Raw genomic sequence first — 23,834 nt, forward strand, 5'->3', positions numbered from 1 at the left:
TAGAAACATATGGAAGTTGTTTAATACACATTAGCCAGAGTAAAACTGCAGTACTTAACACTGTTTTTTTTTTTCCATCAGATCCCTATCAGATCCTAGGACCCACAAGCAGTCGGCTTGCCAACCCAGGTAAGAAGATATATTGAATATTCAAAAAGTAAATCAGTTATTAGAGCTATTTCAGGGACTGTCCAGGAGGTCCACCCCAGATTTAAGTCATTAGCTGATCAGCAAGGCCTTTGTGATTAGAGTTACAAAGGAAAAACACTTATCTCTGCAGAGCTGTGGCCCACCAGGACCTGAGTCCGACACCCCTGAGCTAGATCACTGAAACATTTTCTCAGTTTCAGACAATGGAAAGCAAAATATATCACGGCATGCTAAAGACATTACAAGTAGTGAAGCAGCAGGGGATGATGGATTCTTCAGCATTGCTCAGTTCCTCACTTTAACACTCTGTTAATATGTGTGTCCAGGCTCAGGTCAGATCCAGCTGTGGCAGTTCCTGTTGGAGCTCCTGTCAGACAGCGCCAACGCAGGCTGCATCACGTGGGAGGGCACCAATGGCGAGTTCAAAATGACCGACCCGGATGAGGTGGCCCGGCGCTGGGGTGAGCGCAAGAGCAAACCCAACATGAACTACGACAAGCTGAGCCGCGCACTGCGCTACTACTATGACAAAAACATCATGACCAAGGTGCACGGCAAGCGCTACGCCTACAAGTTCGACTTCCACGGCATCGCACAGGCCCTGCAGCCACACCCCACAGAGTCATCCATGTACAAGTACCCGTCCGACCTGGCCTACGTGCCTTCGTACCACGCGCACCAGCAGAAGGTCAACTTCGTGTCTCCACACCCGCCATCCATGCCCGTCACCTCCTCCAATTTTTTCGGCCCCACTAACCCCTACTGGAGCTCTCCAACGGGGGGGATTTACCCTAGTGCCAGCGTGCCCCGCCACCCAAACTCACATGTGCCGTCCCACCTGGGCAGTTACTACTAAAGCCCTTGACCCCTCGCCTCACAACTCACACGCCAACCCCAAGCTGCACTCAGAAAGAAAGCGCCAAAAGAAAAAAAATACAAAAGGATGCTGGAAAAAAAGGGAAGGTGCTTCTCTTCGGAGAAACTTGGCAAAAATTTGGAAAATGAAGGAACTGATTGAAGAAGGGGAAAAAGAGAAAAAAACTGGATGTTGTGTTGATCCACTTCAAAATGGAGTACTACTTATTCACAGGACAAGTGACTGCTTGGTTTGTGTTTGTTTCGTTTGGAGCATTCTTGTTTTGACTTTTTCCACATGTTCTTGTGCCTTTCTATCCCTCAAAACAGTTTGGTCCAAAGCACCGCCTACCTAACCAACATCGATCCTAAACGTTACCTGGAAATTACTTTTTACCTTGAAATTGACTGAGATGAATTAGTCACTGAAAGTTCCTAGCTGTAAATTGCCATGTTCTGCAAATGTGAAACTTTCCTATTTCTGTACTTGGGTTCATCCTTAACCATGCTGGCATCATAGCACAATGGTCATCATGAAATGGCACCATGAGCATCACTGAATGTTCTTTCTCTGCTACTTATGGTGATCTCAACATTCCGAAGCTTTCAGGAAACCAGGGCCTGGCTGTTTGACGTCATCTTTTTGTTTGTCTATCCTTCCCATTCATGGACTGTTCTGAAATAGAGGATGAAATCCCACCACAGGACGGATCCCAGGCAAAAATTTGGCAACTGGAATGTGCTGCCATTCACTTTTCACTTGTTCTCCAAACTGGAATTGTCAATTGTCCAAGAAAAGCATTGCAGGTTTTCCAGAAAGTTGGTGCCATAGTGTGTGCCAGGCTACACTCTTAAAAAGATGTCCTAAAGGATTCTTTGGAGCAAAGCCATACAAGAACTACTTTTGGTTCTCTTAAAGAACCTTTAGTGGTTCATCGCATTGGAAGACGAGATTTTTTGTAAATGAGATGAATTTGAAGAACCTCCACATTGTGTTAGGGTTCTATAGAAATGAAAGTTTTTTCCTAACTAGGAACCATTTAGAAACCTATTTTTAAGAGTGCAGCTTGCTCTAAACGTGTTCCTTTGTATGTCGATGACCGAGTCAGTATTAATATTGTTCTGCACTCAGCTGGCCAGCTCGCTGACCATCTCAGTGACTGCACTTCCCTGCCTCTTCAGTGTTGTACTTGCAAGATACTCGGAAAATTTTCATTTGCTAGTCAATGTGTCAGTCACCAAAATTCCAGAAGGAACATTCCCTATAGGTCACTGCTGTCGTTAATAATTTGATTGGCTGTTAAAAGTGTCAATCACCATAACGTTCCCATAAGGGGACTGATATTATTGATGTTCCGCACCAATGCTGAAAGATGGCCAACTGCCGAAGGCTTGTGGTTGATCTTGTGGAAACCAATCAAACATTGTAAAAGGTTGTATTACAGCACATTAAGCCAAACTAGCCAAGCGCTGATGTGAAACCTGTCTATTAGGCAGATGATAAACTTTTTATCCACTTAGTGTTATTTTCGTAAGCATTCCAAAGTGGTTTTCTTCTCACCACTGTACCTCGCTGTTTTTTTTAAAGCCTAGTTTTGTGTTTGTTCTTTCCTTATATGACAATGAAAGTCAAAATCCACTTTAACTCATCTCACAACCATCATTTCACTCCAAATAGAGTTGCTCATTACAGTACCTTTGTCTTCACGTCCTTACCTGAAGCTACTTAGATCACTGAACAGTTGAATGTGGACATTATGCAAAAGTACCTCTTTAAAAGATAAAAAAAAAGTTTTTTAATGAATTAAACAAGTTAAACAGTTAAAACAGCAACACAAAAGGTTGATAACCAGAGAGATCCTCAGATTCGCGAACGCTGTGCGTTTGTCAGACCTATTTGCTATTATTTTTTAATCAACGGTCAACTAGGCATTAAAAGCATCTTACTGTATAAATTATGCAGAGTTATTTTCATATGTGACAGTATTAAAAGATCAAGAAAATTAATACGAGTTGACCTCGGTCAAAATGCAAACTTTTTTAAAGCCGTTGCTGAAGGTAGTATGTACAGCATTAATGTTTTGTATCTGTACATTTGGGCAATAACTTTATGAATGTTTTTTTTTTTTCATTTTGTTTTGTTTTTAATGTGCTGCCTCGCCACGGTGAGGTGAAAGTATTTGATTTGTATGTTTTTTGTTTTCTTTTTGATGATACCACAAATGCCTTATAGACAATCATTCGTCTTTACAGACCGCAATCTCAAGTGCCAAAAGATTTTCTAAAGTGCCAAAATAAGAGCTCTCCTACTGCTAATGTTCCAAAGGCCAAATCCTGATTCAAAAGGATTGGAGAACCAAAAATAAACCATAAAGCGTCCCCTTTGCAGAATTCTCTTTAATATCGTATTAAGGCAAAACGCAAAGTAAAGAAAAAAGTTGAAAAAAAAATAAATAAAAATCACCCCATCATCTCTTCAAAGCATCACTATCTAATGAAGGAATTGTGCTATTTCATATATGCAATGTATTTTGGATATTATATATATGAAAAATATATATATATAATTTTGCAATTAATCTTTTTGTTACTATTTGTTGTTCCTGCATTGTATTATTACCTTTTATAAAAGGGCTTTGTAGATAAAATGTGATAAAAAAAAAATAAATTGTTTTACATTACAAACTACTGAAACTCATTTCCTTGATGTTTTAAAAGTGTGTTACATCACTTCTCTGTCCAGATTGAATAATCGGTAATACTTTATTTGAAGGCTACATACTCATATACTACATAACACATGAATAATAAGCACTGAATAAGACATTTATGAAACAGTATTTGAGCATTTATGACCAGCTTATGCTTGTATCTGCCAGAAAACAAGGTGTTCTGTGAAGTAAATGACATTGCATTGACATTAGGGACCATAAACTAAAGTGATCGATGTTTATTTCATTCATAACACTGTTACAAAGCATTATTCCGAAGTACTTTATATCCGTTCTATGTAGTTCTACAAAAGAACAAAACAATTTTGTCCAAACAATGTGTCATTTGCTTCAGCTCATGGTATCTTGCAATTACTGGTGTAAGATGTTCATATATACTCAAGTGTTGCTTTATAAATATGTTATTCCATGCTTATACATATGTTATGATGTCCTTCTGTAGGTAGCCTTTACATAAAGTGCGACCGCATAATCTCAAATGTGAAGTGGGTCAGTGTCCTCCATATTAGATTATTATTAATCTCAATTATCCTCATAAAGGTTTCTATGAAAAGAATGAAACATTTATATTTGTACATAGCATTCACATATGTAAAGATATAAAGGCATTATAAAATTATTATAAACTAATTTAATAATTCATTATATAATTAAGCAGCAATAAGCTGCATTACAGCAAAATTAACTATGGTCATTATAAACAAATGTAAATCAGTTACACTAACTATATGAAATTTACAGTAGTGCATATGGCATTGATCAAGGTTAATGGATTTTAATAGCTGAAATGATGCTCATAACTCCTAAAATGTGCACTTAAAACTGCAGACACATACCCAAATCCAGGTTTGTACACTTGTTACTGTATATTTTTGATATGGATGTACTTGCATTTTCATGACTAATAAATGTTACTGTTGAAATGATGCTCATTAACTCCTAAAAAGAGCTTAAAATTGCAAACACATATCTGAAACTAGGTTTCTAGTGTAGGTAATGTGCGTTTGCATTTGGAAATACTTATAAATTTTATGTTTAATTCATCCAAAACAGAGCTTAAAATTGTAGATATGTATATCTGAACCGTATCTGAAGTTTCTAGTCCAGTCAATGCATACTTATGGTTGAAAATACTAGCACTTTTATGGTAAATACATTTTAATGATAAAATGATGCTCAATAACTTCTAAAATGTGTTTAACATTTGCAAACACATATCTGATCCAAGGTACCTAATCTACCTAAAGTTTATCTATGTTTGGATACACAACCATTTTTTACTGTCAACAGATTTTAAGGTTAAAATGTTGCTTATTACCCCTAAAATGTGCTTAAAAATTGAAAACACACATCTGATCAAAGGTATCTGAATGTATGTTTGGAAATACTACCATTTTTTACTGTCAATAGATTTTAAGGTTAAAATGATGCATTTTATCCCCTAAAAAGTGCTTAAAAATTGCAAACACACATCTGAACCAAGATTTCTAATCTACTTAATATGTATTCATGTTTGGATATACTAGCAATTTTTTTTTACTGTTTATAGAGTTTAAGGTTGAAATGATGCTCATTCACCCCTAAAGTGCTTGAAATTTGCAAACACACATCTGAACCAAGGTTTCTAATCTACTTAATACGCATTTATGTTTGGATATACCAGCATTTTTTACTGTTCATAGATTTTAAGGTTGAAATGATGCTCATTCACCCCTAAAAAGTGCTTGAAATTTGCAAACACATATCTGAACCAAGGTTTCAAAGATATACTAGCATTTTTCTATTCTATATAATGTATGTTTACATTTGGATAAACAAGCATTTTTATGGTTAATAGATTAAAATGTTCAAATAACACTCATTAACTCCTAAATATTGCTTAAAATTCCAGACACATATCTCAGCCAAGGATTCTAGTCAATGTATTTTTGTATTTGGCTACACAAGCGTTGTTATAGTAAATATGTTTCAAGGCTAAACTTATTAACTAACAAAAAATGGCAGGTAATTAAGACATTTAATTTCAAGTTTCCATCCTAAAATTTTCCCCCATCAGAAGCCTTTAATAGGATGAGCACCACTGGTTTGTTAGTTGTAATTTTCCCTAGCTAAAAAAAAAAAATAATGTAGTGTTGTGCGTAGGCATGTGTCTTAAAAATATACAAATCTCTCCTCCCTCAGGGAAGCTGAGTGCGTGTGTGTGAGAGTGAGTGTGTATATTTATGTGTGCGACAAACACGAGCAAATTCCCTTGTTTACTGGAAATACCTCTGCATCACTCTGTGTCTCATATACTGAGTCAGAGGGCAGCCGTTTTAAACAAAAGCATTCCAAGGTGCGCCACCCTTTCTTACGCACAAAATCAACCCCACTTCCCTTCAATAGACACCTTACAGAAAACAACATCTTTTTTTAGGCCTTGAATGTTGTTTGCAACTAAACTTGAAAGAGAATCCAAGATAAAGATCTTTGTGTTTGTTTATTCTACTGGTTGCAGAACTATCAAATTTAAGGTTTTTCTACTAATGTTCAAATAATTAGGGGAATTTAAGTCCTGACTAATTCAACTATACAATGTGACGAATCAAAGTCAAAGCATTTCTAAATGACCTTTAATAAAAACAACCTAAAATGACTCATTAGAATAAGCCGCCATGGTGCATATTGAAGTTTATGAAGTTGATGCAATGGGGTCGCAATCTCACATGGGAGGCCATAGCTTTGCGTTGGCTGCCCTCTTGTGGCGAATATTGGACCTGCGAAACTAGAGAGCCTTTGGGAACAAAGTAAAGTTTCATTAACATTTACCAGCATTAAAAATAAACTCATGATTCTTAGTATTTATGAGAACTTATCATGTGTAAACATTATGGTAGTTGTGTAGCATTTGGCACCAAAGAGATTGAGACAATTGGAAGACTAGGAGAATTTATTTGTTTTTCAGAACATTATTTTAGAACATTTATATTTGCCTTATAAAATCATTTGAATTGTGATAGATGTCCATACATTATAGCATTAGCATTGAACGGCTCTGATGATTGCTAAGCACACATTATATGACCAAAGAACTTCCTCACACTTCCAAACCAAAGTTGAGTACAAATATATACATACATACATATATATATATATATATATATATATATATATATATATATATATATATACACCGATCAGGCATAACATCATGACCACCTCCTGGTTTCTACACTCAGAGAAACAGATGGACTACAGTCTGTAATTGTAGAACTACAAAGTGCACCTATATAGTAAGTGGAGCTGATAAAATGAACAATGAGTCTATATATATATATATATTTGGATACATAAAATAATGTACAAAAAAAGCATGTACATGTTCATTCCAGCTTTTCATTGCAACACCACTTATATTATTGTTAAATTGCTGATGCCTTTAGAGTGAGAATCAAACAGATATTTGAATGTTTGTTCAGCAGTACAAATGGATAACTCAACTCAAAGGACTCTCCAGTCCAAAACTGGACACCTTGCAATGCTAATTAGACATACATAGCTATCATGTACACACAAAAGTACACCATTTGAAGCTAGAAACCTTTTTTTAATGTGTAACAAAGTAAATAAAACTGCTATACCTACTTAACTGGCTAGATATCACTAATAAACTAGGCTACAATGTTAATATTTTTAATCCAGGGGAGCTGGCAGTGTTGTAGTATCACAAGTAGCCTTGCTTTAAAACATCCTTGATAGTCGTGAACATTAGAAAAGTGTAGCTGGCTCAGTCTGCTACAGTAAAGGAATATGAAAGTTGCTGACTGTATATGGATTTCATTTCCCATGAGTCTGAGTGTCCAGGGACAAGAACATGTGATTTAAAACCAGAGATCCTCAACTTAGTTGTATTTTTAGCAAAGTTTACAACCAACAACATTAAAACACACTTCAAATACAGATGTATTGGGAGCAAATTATTGGGGAGGACAGTTCATTCCCTTCAAACATTCAAGATAACATGTCCCCCCACTCCCCTCATCATAGGCTTATGATATACACAGCTATCTATAGATGTGTTGCTTTCATATTGCTGTTCTGAAGGACAGCAATAGTGCAAGGATTTTGAGACTCTTGAAGGTCATTTATGAAAGCACTACAAGAAGGTGGTTGGCAATATCAGGCCTGTTTCTGACCATCTGGGGGACCTAAGTGATAACTTACTTTCCCAACTGCTTCAATCATATTATTTTGGATGCAAGAATAAACAGCAGTGAAATTATTATCATTGATGTTGATTAGGGAAAAGATGCTAAGCAAAGCGTAACTTAACTTTTTACATTTACTTAAACAATTTTTATACACTGCAAAAAGTAGAACAGGGTAGACATAAGATGTAAAATCTTTCTTTAAACTCAACCTGATTCTTGGGTTGCATTGAATGTTCTACTGAAATATTAAATGAAGCAGATTTTTTTTTTTTCATGCCCCACAGTTACAGAGCAAATATGTTGGTTCCAAAGATAAACATGAATGCATCACATGTTGGAAGCACCAGATAGGTCAGTTTTTTCTATCTCTTGAAACCCCTCATCATCAGTGCTGGCATTTGTGTTGGGAAAGTGGCTCTCCCCGTGATAATAGTAGGCACAGGGTGCAGTATCTACAGGAACCACTTTGGAGAAGTTGGAGAAGTCTACACAATACTTTCCCTCTTTGTTGCGGGAGATGATGGGGAGGAACTGGTAACCCCACATGATCTCTCGAGGGATATAAGAAGTCCTGACCTGGTAGGAGGAGCTGGTGGACTCAGCTGTGCCATCCAGAAACACCACCAGCTCAAACTCCTGGTGCTGCAGAGTATCCACCGTCATGTGAAAGAATGGGCTTGTTTCATCAATGACATGGTACAGGGTCAAAGGGCAGACAAAGAATAAGTTGTCCTTCCCCGCATCCACCATAAACTCAATGCTAATCTGGTCCATGATGATGGTTTCACCTTCAGGTGTGACAGTCATCCTAAGCAGCTTACCATAGATCTGGCTCCCAATGGTCAAGCTTTTGCGCAGGTTGGCTACTCGTATCTGCAAGCAGAGCGCGCCTTGTTTGGAGCAGATTACAGCCATCTCACTGAAGCTGATGGTCTTGGCTCTTTTCTTGGGCCGGGCAACTTTGGTCATAACCACGGCACACCAGAAGCAGATTATTATTGTACCGAAGACACACTGAACTGTGAAGACGGTGATGGCGCTAGGGCAATATGGGGTGATGAGCCGAAAGCCATAGCCAATGGACATCTGGGTCTCTATGGATTGGAGGAAAGCACCAGTCATGTCAAAGACATTCAGTACACAATAGCTGTGGTTAGCAAGGGGGTTTTGCCAGGATAAGTCACCATTAGCAATGGCAACCCAATACCAGAAGAGTCCAAAGATGAACCAGCTGAACACGAAAGAGGCCGATAAGTGAATGATGACATAACGCCAGCGCATCTCCATCAAGGTGGTCCAGAAATCAAGAACAGAGATGAAGAGCTTGCTATACCTCACACTGACATATGCGATGTTGCAGTGGCCATCTTTGGTCACCAGGCGGTTCTTCCGAATCCGGCGCTCGGCCAAGTAGTTTCTGAGCAACTCCATTTTCAGTGTGCAGTGAGCTCAAGCTGGGAATAGAAAGCACAAATATGCTGAAACTGTGCACAGAATTGGAGCAAATAATGAAAATTCTCAGAGTAATTTTTTGGAAATTGTGCATTATTTTACATATTGCTTCTCAGTACAATCAACTCAACTCAACAACTTTAATTGCAGACAGGAGAACATACAATATACATGCTAAATTCAAAATATCTGGATGATTCAGTGGCTGATATGCAAACAAAGTCATTTAGAATAGTTTGATGTGAAATGTGCTATTCTAGAGAATTACCTTCTCTGATTTCTTTACAGTGGTGGTGATAGGAACCAGAGGTCACAATGTCTACAACACAAATATGGACATTTTGTTTACTATCCTAAATGTTCAAACATGTCTTCTGAAATTTATACATTAAGATTAAGATTAAGATTAAGATTAAGTGACCCTTATTAGTCCCACAATGGGGAAATTTCACCTCTGCATTTAACCCATCTGTGCAGTGAAACACCCACATACACACGAGTGAACACACACACTAGGGGGCAGTGAGCACCTTGCCCGGAGCAGTAGGCAGCCCTATCTGCAGCGCCCGGGGAGCAGTTGGGTGTTAGGTCCCCGGGCGCTGCGAATAGGGTTGCCCATACAGTATATCGAGGTAAAACAGTGGCAAGTTTAAAAAAAAAAAAAGGTTACTTTGGGTAATTACGCAAATGTATCTTAATAGTTGTAATCATTTCTCTTGTGTAATTACACCTTTAATAAGGTAAGGGTCATTATTTCCAATTGAACTGCTGCTTTTCCAACTCAAACTTTCTGATTGTAACAGGAGGTGTGTGAGTGTAAAAAGTGTACAATTAACTTCAAAATAAGAGTATCAACTTTCCTAACATTTAGCTAGCAGCAGTAGCATGCATGTGTTGTTACATGGTAACCAAAGTTCTGGTTCTAAAGCAGAACCGCAACGGTATTTACACAGCTACAGCAGACGTCCATTTACATTTAAAATATTTATCTTTATGCTAGCACTTTGACATTACAGGATCATACTAACCCATTTGATTTGGGTACAATAAGTAATATTTTACCCAATTTTTACATGTAAAATATTTCTATAGTGTAAATATTCATTTGCTTTTCTACTTATGACATTTATATTGTTAATTCATCACCATTCCCATGTGTAATATAATCAATACTTCATGTGCAAAGCTCCATGTGCAATTTTCCATGTGAAATTTGGGGAAGATGTCCTTAGAGCGTAAATATTTTTTGCCTTTTTTAATTGTTTATATTGTTATTTTTTGTGAATAGAGTTTATGTAAAGGATAGAGTTTATATATATTTTTTTTATATTTAGTATATATATTGTCTGTATAGTAACAGCAAACTGTAACCTTGTTATGGCATTAACAGGGTTAATTATTTTGTTTGGTAATTCTCTTCTTAATACTTCTTTTTGTTGAGTGCCTTGCTCTCCCTTTGCTGCTGTAGCACTGTGAATGGTGGGACTAATAATGCATTATCTTATCTTATTTGATCAGGTTATGATGTTACAACACAGTAACAGTGTAATAGTTACACTTTAAAATAAATGAATAATTCTTGTATAGTTGTTGCGTAAATACAGTAAAAACACAGATTGGTAATCCAGACATTGCTTTTGGAACAGTATAATGCAACACAAGTTACTTTTAAAGATATGCTTTAGCGGTTATAATCCATCTGTAACAGTGGGCATATCAGTAATGACATTGTTGTTGCATGTATTATTAATGTGTAACTACACAGAGATTTGAAGAATCTGCTGTTGCTATTGGAATTCATCTGTAACAGTGAATACACAAGGTTGGAGTTATATATTTTTGAATGTACAATTAATGTAATATAAAATAGGACTAGACATAAACTTTAAGAGAAAAACTTGTCCATATCCCCCTCCATCCCAATGTGGACCTTTGCTCGCAAACACAAATATTCTGTCTGTAAATACTCAGCAAAGATGCCCAAGCAACACCTATTACTTCCAGTACCAACCGCCTTTACAATATTACCCAGACCTTTTTTGTGCTTCACAGTCAAGTTTCCATACCGTGCAATCAAAGGGATAATAAGAACTGATTCAATTGAAGACTTAAGATAGAATACAAACAAGTCCAAGCCACAAAATTCCAATTAAGAATAAATGCATAAACTTTTTTAAGCTAAACATGATTGAATAGTATTTAAATGTCATATATTCCAGTGTCATGGAGTTTTTACAAGTACAGTCTATAAAGATTGCAATTTTTCTAGAAATTCTGCACTAACTATGGATTCATGCCATGTTTTCAGAACATTTAAAGGAGGAGAGAACAAGACTCTAAATTGCTGTTTTGCCTGTAGAGACTTGCTTGAACACAAGTTCACAAAAAAATAAAAAATTATAGGTTTAAAGGTTATTTATAGGTTTCAAATGCATTTAGTTAAGAGTGGCTCCTCCAGCCCAACCAGAATGTACCTTTTATTTTAAAGCTTGTAGTTATGTAATTCCATATTAAAAAGTGAGGATATAATTAAGGATCTCTTTAAAAAGCCTTAGTATTAGTGTTAGTATTAGTATCCCATGTTTACTTTAGATCCTACCTCATGGAGAAGATCCCCTGAAACTGTTGCAGGTTACAAATCAGCCAATAGTTTCTCTTATTTCCAAATATTCTTTAGCAGCAAAACTTAAAAGTAAATGTTTGTGGTCTATCATTACTTTCTGTCTTATTTCCTTTCTGCCTCTCTTTCTCTCTCACTCACTTTCAAAAAAATGGGCTTTTGTTTGACAGCCTCACCTGGACTCAGCGAGTCATTGTTTACCTGTACACAAATGTCATTGTTTTCATGAGGGGGATAGAGAATGTACCCAGCAAGATCTTGGTTTTTGATTCAGTTTAGTGGCCCAAATGCACATTTCCATTTACTGGACACACAGTCCTCTTACTCTGCTTCTTACAAATGAATTGAGAACTCTTGAACTGAGGTTTGGAGACCCTATTTTGGTTCACCTGCTTACGGCACCTTACAGGGTCACCTGGGATTCTCTGCTCTCCCAACTGCTACCGCGACCCTATCTGGACTAAGCGGTTAATGATGATGATGATGATGATGATGATGCTTACGGCACTAACCACAGCTAAAACCATAGATCATGTCAGTGCCAGTAAGATGAACACTTCTCATCATTTTTGGGTTTAACATTGATTTTTTTTCTTAGTGAAGTTCATATTTAGATTTATAGCTCTATAGAAGCTCACTTTTATTTGTTTTACACTTATTTGTTTGTTTCTACAGAACGCAGTCTTTCTATTGGTTTATCATTACATATAACGGTTTACTTTTTTTTTTTATTTTGTTATAAACAAACACAGCTGGCATGGTAGTGCTTCTCCATGCATGCACGTCATTTTGAATCAGATTAATTGTAGTGAGCAGGTAAACGAAGAATTTCCATCAGATTGTTGAACAGAGTGAGCATAAACACCTCAGTCTTAATCTGTAATCGGAATGTATTCAATCAGATTGGCAAAAATCTGCATGTAAACAATGCCAATGTTGCAATCATTCAAGATTTTTGTTTAGTAGAATATTATTGTGGATTTAGGAGTGACAGTAGATGATGAACTATGAATTTGAAGATGGATTTTTTAGTGATTTCAGTGGATTTCACTGTCCTGTCTACTTTGCAATTAGGCTACAAAATGAATAATTAGGATAACAATTTTAAAATCAACATATTTATTATGTTGAAACTAAAAACTGAACATTTCCTGTGTTTCAAAAAAAATATTTCTGAAACAGAAATGTTATTTCTGCCTAGGACACTGGGCTAGCACATGAAATGTATGTAACGTGTGTATTATGTATAAAATCACATATAAATACATAACATGTAATAGAGCTTATGTACTTTCTACTGACATTTTTCATCTATAACCTTTTTCAACTATTTGTTCATTTTAGATAAAGTCATTTAGTTCAGTGGATATGCTTTATGTTACAATGCTCTTTGTTTATTATTCAGATTATGATGTAGATGATGTTTATTCATGCAGATGTCCAGGCAGTTCAAAGAGTTCAGAAACGTGTTCATGCCTCTGTATATACAGTAAACACAGGTTCAGTGCTTGACTTGTATCTTATAATATTTGTGGTAATAAAAGCTACTGGTAGGCATATCATACATAGCTGCATGACATTTTATGGGTCAGTGTGCTTCAATGAAATGTTGTCCACTCACACCGTGGCCAGTGGAGGTTCTGGCCAACAGCTGTTTTCCGGATATTACGTTCATGTTTATATTAGTGGTATTACTTGTTTTGTATCTCAAAGAAGACAGGGACAGGTACACGGTCAACAAACAGTTATCAATAAATGGTTGGTTTCTAGGAACACTGACCAGTGGTCAACAAACTCAGACTTAAAGATCAGTTCTTTGGAAAAAGAAGCCGGTTTTCAACTCATACAGCAAGTGTGTTTTGTAGTGTTTCATGCCAACATACAGCAACTTTTTAGACCACATCCTGTTGTCACAACTTGCCCATAACCAGTCCAGCACAGTGAATACAAAGCAAAAGTTTACCAATACCATCATTGTATGATCAAACGCTTCATATTTATCAATAAATATACACACAATAAGTTCCAATGTTCCAGTATTTTAAAATGACTCTGTAAAACTTTGTCCAACTAGGCTAAGAAAGGAAGCAACAGTTTGCAGAAAAAAACAACAACAAAAAAATAAAGCTAACTAATACATTATAATACACCTTACATAAGCTGGTGTCCAAGTTTTCCTTTAGTTACCCTGAGTTTATCTCATATTTGAGCACTGTCTGGACTGCACTGTCAAAGGATCTATAAATAAAAAGGTGTAACACAATAAAGAAGTAAACCAATACTCTCTTCAGGAGTTATTGTCCAGTTTCTTGTGTCTTTCAGCTTACTGTATATCAAATATCTTCTGGGAACTGTCTGAACTTCACTGTAAAAAAAAACAAAAAAAAACTTTAACTTACCTGGAATTGACTGGACTTGGTTTTTAGTCACTGTAGTGTTTCTCACATATTTTTAATATAACATTATGATACACATATTGAGGCCTTATTACTGTATTGTTCTTTGATCAGAAAAGCTCAGGGGTTAGAAACTTCTAAATAGTTTACTCACTATGCATTAAGCTTTATTCACTATCACATCATTATATCAACTCTCTTGTTAGTTCATCTCACTATATCACCTCTCTTGTTAATACACACTGTGCAGTATTACAACAATATACTGTAATGACACTGAGTTTCACTCTGCACTTTACACTGTAAATACTGCTGTTACTCCTAGTTATGCTTATAATCACTGTGTTGTAAACGTCCTCAAAGCACTGCAATTCCTGCTCTCATGCAAATTAAACAACCTTCTTATATGCTATGCTAACTTATCACTATTTATTTCTGCATAATTTATGCCTATTTTATTTCTATTTTTATTTCTACCTAATGTTTTTAAGTTGATATGCAATTAAATGTCTTGGTACTGTAACACTGCAATTTCCCTTTGGGATCAATAAAGTTCTATCTATCTATCTATCTATCTATCTATCTATCTATTGGTATCTTTATGAATTTGGGTCATTTCTGATGAAAAATTTACCTAGCGCCTATATTATAGAGGTCTTGAAAACAAGTTACACCTCAGAAACCTTTTCAGAAATTGTTAGTCTGGAGTGTCTGTGAGCTGAAAGTGCAATAATTTTGAAGGTGATTCATTCTGTTGGTTATTATGAGTAAAAATAAACAATTAGCATAAGGCGGACATGTTTTTTTTATTGAGTTTCTGTCCTCTTGGATTCATGCTCAGTGCTAAAACTCTGATACACGGCAAGACTGGCTTTGTTTTTAATTACAAATTGAGTTGCATATTTAATATCAGATATTTTTATTATTCAAAATCAATGTAAACTGAAAGCCGTTTGTTTATAATATGAAGGCTAAAAGCAGAGATATAATGTAGAAGTAGCGAGTGGGTTGTGGGTGATTTTGGAGCTGGATCTCTGGCTGATGGATGGTCACAGGTGGATGAAATCACTCTGGATGGTGAAGCAGAGTCTGATGATGATCTAATGTGTGAATCATGTCGCTGTTTTACCCCTTGGTTGGAATATGAAGGCCAAACAGCAGAGCAACAATATCAGGATTTTAGGTGATTTTCTGAGCTGATTTACTCACTGATGTTTATGTAGGAAGTGTGCATCCCATTTAAAGAGACACTTATGTGGTTAATGTTGTTATTTCTTAGTTAGTTTAAAGGTATGTGCATGTTTTATAGTGTTATTCTCTGTCAGAGGGTGTTGGTGTTCTTTGATGGGGGTCTCCTGCATGAGTTCAGTGTTATGTCACTTCTAGAACCAAAGAATAGCTCCATCAGTTTGCACCAAAGTCCCTGTAGTTACTGAATAATAAGCCTTTGCATGAAACAAACCAGGAATGTTAAGGGGTCAATAGAGAGCAGTACTCACAGCAGAATCAGGGCCTGGTGCCACAGTATTATAGGTATTAACAAAGAATCTAGCTGAAATAATCGTGCTTTCCCTTTTTGTGTAGTAGTACTGCTGATTCGATTCACAAATGGCTCTCTAAATATTGCACTGTAGTATTGAGGTTGGCTGAACGTGGTTTATTGTATTGTCTTTAAACTATTTTGTGTACAGGTAAACATAACTCATGTTATGGCCAGCCTGAGGGCACAATAGGAAAAAACAGAGAAGATAAACCAGGCATCAGAGTGACGGCGAACTTGGAACAGGGGTGTTGATTTCAGAGAGAGAGAGAGAGAGAGAGAGAGAGAGAGAGAGAGAGAGAGAGCGAGAGAGAGAATGAAAGACTGTCACCTTCACTTTTGATCTGCAATACATCCAGCTGCTTTCTCAATCTCTTGGATGTGCTCGGAGGACCTTGTATAGCAGGTAGGCTCCACACTTCATTCCTCTGTCCTTTCTGAAGAACTGTGAGAACCTTTAATAGACCACAGAGCCTTGTGAGAACCTTTGGTGGACCACAGAGCCCTGTCTTTGCTTTTGCTGCCCCTCCGTCAGGAACTACATGACCCATGGTCCATCTTGCAGGTCTTTTTAATTATTTGTCATATTTATATTTGCTGTTTTCTGTTATTCCACAGTAGGTCAACTGTATTATAGAATAAGAGTCTCTCAATTCATCCTGCACAAGTTTTGAGCAATACATTCAACAGATTGGAGCAAATGAAGAATTCAATTTAATACTAATGATGTTATATACATATTACAAATTAACAAGCAAGTCTACAATGAGGGAAGAGCCTTAGAGCTCTGGAAAGACAAAACCACACTCTTTGTAAGTGTTTATTAGCTTGTATCTTGAATTGAATGGCATAATAAAACTTTAAAAATGAAAATATTGAGATATTAACATAAGTTAGATTTTTAGCTGCTCCTTATTGTTGCTGTATTGAGAAATGTATCGATTCAAGATGCTACTGTACTGAACCTAAAAATGAATTTACATCTGTGATAACTTAGTTACACAGAAATAAGATGTTTCATTTAATAGTTCAGGTTTTTAGGAAAATAAAGGTGTTAAATGATAAATAATATCATGTAATTATCTACTTAGAGCAACTTTTTGAAAAGTTTTCAGCCTTAAGATTTGATCACCACTTTTGAAATATGAGGTTCTCTGTTCATTTTGTTATAACTTTATTCTCCACATTGTACATATTTTTGGTGATTTTGGAATTATTTACAGGTCGATTTATCATTCTGGACACTTTTAGTATTTCTTCACGTTTTGCAGATTCACACATTAGTTTTTATATTTGAAGACGGTGAAGTTGTAGAGTAGTAGCATCGTAATATGCTCATTTTATACACCTATCTTCAACAAATTATTTTTTATAAATAAAAATAGAGATTTTAAACTTCTGAATGGCACTTCAGTTAAACATCTTCATGTTATTTGTTGTCAACATTAATTACAAAACTGCATCAACTTAAATTTTCAGACTTTTTTTTCAGATTGAAAGCAATTTAAAAGTTTCCACTTCCAGTTATTATATTTATTTATTTATTTACTGATTGATTTGATTTATTTGTAAATTTTGTGAGGGATACAGAAGACAGCATTTATTTGATTGGAAATAAAACCTACTGCCACACCATTTAATAGGCATACATGTAAAAATTAAACATAATTTTTGGTACATTAGCATGTACATAATAAATTATAAGATTACTCACTGAGAACTTTGCCACAGTGTACCCCCTTTCTGTTTTATAATAAAAATAACGAAATATTATGCACTGTTTTAAATACTCACATTTGAAGGAATGCAAATGTAAACAATACTATTGTATGTAAGAACTAATGTGCGAAATACTTGATATATTTCAGAATGTAATACTAACCAAGTACATAATACATATTAACATTCTGCTTCAGCAAATCATCACTGTCCAAAGAAAACCATGTATCTGCTTTTTAGTTTTCTACATCATTTCAACACACCAGCTGTCCTTTATATTTCAAGAAAATTTCATGATGAATGGACCAATAGAAATGCTCTAAAATCGCTTGGAATAAAATCTCTTTACATTGACTTACCTTGAAAGGTAAGTGTGATTTTGTTCTTATTTTGAAGATACTTGTTTTCCTTTGGACAGTGACAAAATTCATGTATACTTCATAGAAAAGAGAAGGTAAGTATAGGAGACAGTAAACACTCGACTTCCTTAAGGAGAAATGTGGAAATACTTCAGCTCACACTGATATCATATTTATTGAAACGTTTGTAGTTCTTTTTTAATAAAGAAACACTTCCTGTCCAGATATTTGCCATATCGTTTTCTTTTGTACACCACTGTATAAAATAAATAAATGACCATTTCAAAATGTTCTATGTTCTAGACTGAGAGCCTTTGAATGTGAAAATGACACGCTCCTTGCTACAGCTGCTCATAGACGTTCTGACTGCGTGGCAGATTCACCGAACTCGCCTGGTGACCAAAGATGGCCACTGCAACATTGAGTATGCCAACGTGAGGTACAGCAACTTGTTGGCCTACATGCTAGATATCTGGACAACGTTAGTGGAGATCTCCTGGAGTTTTGTCATGTTCTTATTTGTGGCCTCCTTCCTCATCACTTGGTTTGTGTTTGGCCTTCTCTGGTACTGGATTGCCCGTGATCATGGTGACCTGTCGTGGCAAAACCCACCAGATTTCCTAAATGCATGTGTAGTTAACGTCACTGGTCTTACCGCTGCCTTCCTCTACTCCTTGGAGACACAGACATTTATAGCCTATGGTTGGCGAGCCATCACTACTCTTTGCCCAGGTGCCATCACTGTCTATGTTATCCAGGTTATCTTTGGTACAGTCATTATCTGCTTTTGGGGTGGGGTGGTTACAGCAAAGATCTCACTGCCCAGAAGAAGAGCCAAAGCCATAGTGTTTAGCGAGATGGCTGTCATCTGCTGTAGACAAGATGCTCTCTGTCTGAAGATACGAGTGGCCAACATGCGCAAATCGCTGATGATTGGGACTCAAATTTATGGCAAGCTGATCAAGACGACGGTCACACCTGAAGGGGAAACCATCATCATGGACCAGGTCAACATTGTTTTCAGAGTGGAAACTGGGAAAGACAACCTGTTCTTCATCTCTCCATTGACTCTGTACCATGTGATAGACAGGACGAGTCCCTTCTTTGAGATGGCAGCGGACAATCTGTACCAACAGGACTTTGAGCTTGTGGTGTTTCTGGACAGTGTTGCCACATACACTAGCTTGTCTTGCCAGGTTAGGACTTCCTATGTTCCTAAAGAGATCATGTGGGGTTACCAGTTCCTCCCCATCATCTCTCGCAGTAAAGAGGGCAAGTATCGCGTGGATTTCTCCAACTTCGCCAGAGTCGTGCCCGCATCGACTGCACACTGTGCCTACTGCTTCCACAGTGAGAGAGAACAGCATCACCACTCCAGACATGGCACTGTCAATGAGGGTTTTGAGATGATTGAAACCAGTGATCAGTAGGGCTGGGTATTATGGGCCAGAAAGGTTTCAGTATAGGGACCGATATAGGTACCTTAAATTAACAATGGTTAACTAATATTAAGTAAACAAGTAACAACTGCATTCACTAATATTATATATTGTATATGAAAAGGAAAACACTAACTTACAATGGAAGTTAATTTCTTTTGGCCTGTTTGTTGTGAAATTTGAACACAAAGCAAAGAGTAACTGGAATTTGAAAAATGTCTAAAAAATTGAGATACAAAGATTTTCCTTGACATTGATGATATATAAAATCACAATTGCATTCCAAAAAATGCTAAAAAAAAAATAACTCAAACACTTAAGTATTAATTTAATAATGTAAGTACATGATAAGTATGTATATACACTGTAAAAAGTGGCTTGTCAGATCTACTTAAAAAAATTAATTCATGTGGTAACAAACAATTGAACTAGTTTTATTCAATTCAAAAAATCACTTTGATTGAAAGAATCGTTCATTTAAAGTATTATTTAGGTTGAAAAAAACTACATGGAGATTCACTCGAAAGAGGCCCAGAATATTCTGTTGTTAAGATGAACCAATCTGAACCAAAAAAATACGCTACATACCTTGACGTATGTGTAATTGATTGCATTACATGCAGTGCTGGAAGTGATCTCTGTTTTCTGCCAGACACATGAAGCAGTACGGGGGTATGCACCTGGAAGTTGCAAACAGAGGTTAAACGTCGCAACAGCTGTTCGGCGCCTACCTCATCGCTCCGATGCAGGGGCATCCTGGCTTGTTCAAAGCTCCATATACTGAGGAGCACATTACACATTGTTTCGTTCAGATTGGTTCATCCTAGCATGAGTTATTACAGAATATTCGGGGCCTCTTTCGAGTGAATATCCCTGTAGTTCAATTGCTTGTTACCACATAAAGTAATTTTTTAAGTAGATCTGATGAGCCACTTTTTACAGTGTAAATTTATGATTTCAGCATAGAAACATATACTTACATAACATACTGTGGTGTGCGTCACAGGCCAACACTACAATATCATTGAAACTTTTTGTAACCCTCATATTTTTAATCTGAAAATGTTCATTCCATGACAAAGTACTTTATGATGCCGTCAGTGTGTTTTCACATGTTAAGTAGGTTTGATTTACTACATGTCTTGTGAGTTGCAATCACTTTCACCTTCTAATAAAAAAGGCAAGTCTTCAGCTCCAATATTTGTGTTTTTTGTCCTATGCCAGGAGCCAAATAGATGACATTAGTTTGTTGGAGTAGTGTTTTTGTGCTGAGCTATGGATGCCAGTTTCATTTCCACTATATAACTGAAAATTTCTGAATTAACTGCTGTTACAAATAAATTATATTTCTGATTTATTCTGATCTGTGTCGGTGTATTTTATTCCACAGTTATTAAGTTGATGCAATTTGTGAACTGAATTTTGGTACGCTGTAAAAAATTACTTCATGTGGTAACAAGAAAATTAACTAGTTTTATTCAACCTAAATAAATACTTTGAATGAATGATTCTTTCAAGTCATTTTTTGAGTTGAATAAAACTAGTTTGCTTGTTAGCACACAAAGTATTTTTTAAGTAGATCCGACGAGACATTTTTTTACAGTGTACTGATATTCTACAGTCACTTTGTTTGCTGATGATAAAAATACTTTGACTTTTTTGTGAACCCACGAATATGCCAGTGAAATAAACCAACTATGTGTAAGAATTTAAGAAAGACTCAGTAAAACTGTGTCAACCAATCAAAATATTGCCACATTTCTATGGGAATTTAGAGAGTTGCTCAGCTTGAATGAAATCTAAACAGTAACTAAAGAATAGCAGAATAGAAGAATATAAGGATTTTGGAGGACAGGAAAACAAGGGGCACCAATAAAGATCACTTTATATTTTAAATCTTTCTTTTGCATTTATCATGAGATGGGCTTATAGAAGTTTATATCCGATTCAGCAACCGCAAGCTATTTCATCTATATGTTTCAAATGTCCACCACTTGTATGTAAATTTGCATGATTGACGCCCTTAAATGCCAAATAAGGCCAGACACATCACTTCATTTGTCCAGCATAATGCATAAAGTGGAATCATAAAGAAGCAAGCCAAGGAAAACAAAATGTTTACAACAAAAAATCTAAAAAATATTGTGGCTTTCAGTAAATATCCAGTTATGAAACATCTGCATATCTTTCTTGTTGATATTAATATACCAATAATATCATGCTAATAAAAAATACTTATTGTAGTGGATTTTTTATCATAACAGTACCGTATGATTGTTTTATTATTTAACTGTTAAAAATATGAATAACCTGAATGTAAAGTCAGTGTGATCTACTCTGCACTTTACTTCAGGATTAATAAGTACATACAAGGCATAATAAATGTATACATGTATGTATGTATGTATGTATGCATGTATGTATGTATTTACTGTATCTATCTAACAGTGTATATTGTTCATTCAGTCATATAGCATGATCACTTAGATTTTTTTTTTTTTTTAAGTATTACTTTAATCAATAAAAATGGGTGCAAATCTAATGAATTGCTGGAGAGCTTATGGAAAAAACTCATGGCGGTTGTTTAAGCAATTAGCATTAAAAATATCCACTACAGACCAAATGTATGACTGAAACTGGCACAAAAAGCTTAGTACATCAGGTCCTATGGGTTCTCTTAGGGCCTGCCATTACCTATGGGTACTGACTATCTGGTTTTGAACCCACATGATAGTAAAAAGACCTAATAACCCAAATAAAATCACAAAAAGTATATATGGCGCTATTCACATTTGGCATTAACATACATCTTGGGTGATGCAACCATAGGTGTAAAGGTATACAGGGGTTGAATGCATCTCAGAGTTGCATTGTAATCAGATCACTCGAGCTACCTTCAAAGGGGGTCAGGGATCGATACAACCACATTTGTGGTGCAATTGCTAAAGTGCCCCAGTGCATCCCCAGTGTGTCATAACAGCAGACATGAAATTAGCTGCATGGCTTCTGTTGTCCATTTGAGAAAGTTAATAAACTAATGGTCACTGGAGGTGCATTCAAGACTCAAAAATACATCTATATGTGCACTATTGGATGGGTGGATGGATGGATGAATGGATGAATGGATTTTTTGGGGTTTTGAATGTTCCTCCAGTTACTACTTATACACTTCCAATCATATTCATGTGTGGTCATGGGGGGCACTTTCAAGACCCATAGATATGAAAAACTGCCCACTTGTGGTCAGATCATTTAACACATACCAGGTATGAACATAGCCTGTGTTTTGCATTTATTGGTTCCATTCAGGTTCTGAAATGGCAAATATGTATAGAAATGTATAGTTTCATGTGTGTGTATATGTGTGTGTATATATATATGTGTGTGTATATATATGTGTGTGTATATATATATATATGATGGTACTAATAGCAGATGCCACAATTGATATGAGGAACTTGGTCTTACTTTGTCTTCATGCTGCCAGTCATGCTGACTGAATTTGGCAAATTCTGGCCCTAGAAACCCCACATATGACCCCACATGCTGTGGATGTTTTTGGTTTCCCTGCTCCAACGCAGGCAACTCACTTGAATTGAATCAGACATGTTAACCCGTCAAAGGTTTCATAAATACTTCTATTATCTAATAACACCTCAGCCAGTTTGCATTGAATTCCCCATAGTTATTGAATAATAAGCCTTAGTATGTAATAAGCCTGGGATTTTAAGAGGTCAGTCTCCTCAGTAATATCTCCTTTAGCCATTTCTGATGCACATGAGAAAGAAATTTGCGCAGCAGCTAAGGTAAGTTTGGGAAAAGGTGAGTTAGTGCCTCTTTGAAGAGTGGACAAATGAAATACTGATAGACTTTTTTTTTTTTTTCCTTAAAATCCCAGCCTCATTACATACTAAGACATACAACTAATCTTAGGTTATAGAATGTGTAATAAAACTTTGGGCCCTGGCTATTTAAGGGGTTAATGTAAAGAATATGCAAGAATTTTTTGATGTCATGTCGATACACTGCATGGCTTGCAACAAGATGTCACTGTTGAACTTGTAGAACTAACTATCTGTCCCCCTTATCCCCCCCCTTTCCCTGAGCTCAGCGGCTGCCCGTCCCAAGAGGGTCTGATGTGAACACCACTCAATCTCGTCCCAGGGGGTTCTGATGTGGCCGGTGCTCCGTCCTGTGTGGTCCTGTCGCTTTGTCTGCCATGATTGGATGGGCTGCTTGCGTGCATCGTAGAGTCTTGTGCTATGTGGATCCTTGTGAGGTCTTCACTGTACAAAGGACTCTTAACTACATTCCCAACACTGTACAGAACTGTAAAACTGTATCCACTTATACTGTTTTGTGTCTGTGCTGTTATCCGGTGT

The 23,834-nt window shown here is 36.4% G+C and overlaps 3 protein-coding genes across 10 annotated transcripts in view; 2 read left to right on the forward strand and 1 right to left on the reverse strand.

Annotated features, from left to right (window-relative positions):
• The window catches only part of fli1 (Fli-1 proto-oncogene, ETS transcription factor), a 49,938-nt gene extending 47,104 nt beyond the window's left edge, over positions 1 to 2,834 (forward strand). For all 7 annotated transcript variants that reach the window (XM_036584650.1, XM_036584651.1, XM_036584652.1 and 4 more), the window contains 2 exons: positions 82 to 129; positions 477 to 2,834. In XM_036584650.1, coding sequence (XP_036440543.1) covers positions 82 to 129; positions 477 to 1,006 — 578 coding nt within the window. In that variant the 3' untranslated portion in view covers positions 1,007 to 2,834. The remainder of the gene's footprint in view (positions 1 to 81; positions 130 to 476) is intronic.
• Positions 2,835 to 7,857: 5,023 nt separating this feature from the next.
• On the reverse strand, positions 7,858 to 12,145 carry LOC118817977 (ATP-sensitive inward rectifier potassium channel 1-like). Of its 2 annotated transcripts, XM_036585030.1 has the most exons (3): positions 11,979 to 12,145; positions 9,648 to 9,698; positions 7,858 to 9,381 (listed from the first exon to the last, which is right to left on the reverse strand). In XM_036585030.1, exon 3 carries the CDS (start codon positions 9,356 to 9,358, stop codon positions 8,255 to 8,257), a length of 1,104 nt encoding a protein of 367 aa, XP_036440923.1. In that variant the 5' UTR covers positions 9,359 to 9,381; positions 9,648 to 9,698; positions 11,979 to 12,145; the 3' UTR covers positions 7,858 to 8,254. The 2 variants fall into 2 exon arrangements, with proteins under 2 accessions (XP_036440923.1, XP_036440925.1); XM_036585032.1 differs by lacking the exon at positions 9,648 to 9,698.
• A 4,025-nt stretch (positions 12,146 to 16,170) lies between these two features.
• LOC118817972 (ATP-sensitive inward rectifier potassium channel 1-like) lies at positions 16,171 to 19,827 on the forward strand. Its single transcript, XM_036585024.1, has 2 exons — positions 16,171 to 16,341; positions 18,317 to 19,827. Exon 2 carries the CDS (start codon positions 18,340 to 18,342, stop codon positions 19,441 to 19,443), a length of 1,104 nt encoding a protein of 367 aa, XP_036440917.1. The 5' UTR covers positions 16,171 to 16,341; positions 18,317 to 18,339; the 3' UTR covers positions 19,444 to 19,827.
• The last annotated feature ends 4,007 nt before the right edge of the window (positions 19,828 to 23,834 follow it).

Source organism: Colossoma macropomum, unplaced genomic scaffold (assembly GCF_904425465.1).
Source record: "Colossoma macropomum unplaced genomic scaffold, Colossoma_macropomum, whole genome shotgun sequence".
Taxonomy (NCBI): domain Eukaryota; kingdom Metazoa; phylum Chordata; class Actinopteri; order Characiformes; family Serrasalmidae; genus Colossoma; species Colossoma macropomum.

Coding starts and splice junctions, on each gene's coding strand:
- LOC118817977 (XM_036585032.1), bottom strand. CDS start 9,358: ATGGAGTTGCTCAGAAACTACTTGGCCGAGCGCCGGATTCGGAAGAAC.
- LOC118817972 (XM_036585024.1), top strand. CDS start 18,340: ATGACACGCTCCTTGCTACAGCTGCTCATAGACGTTCTGACTGCGTGG.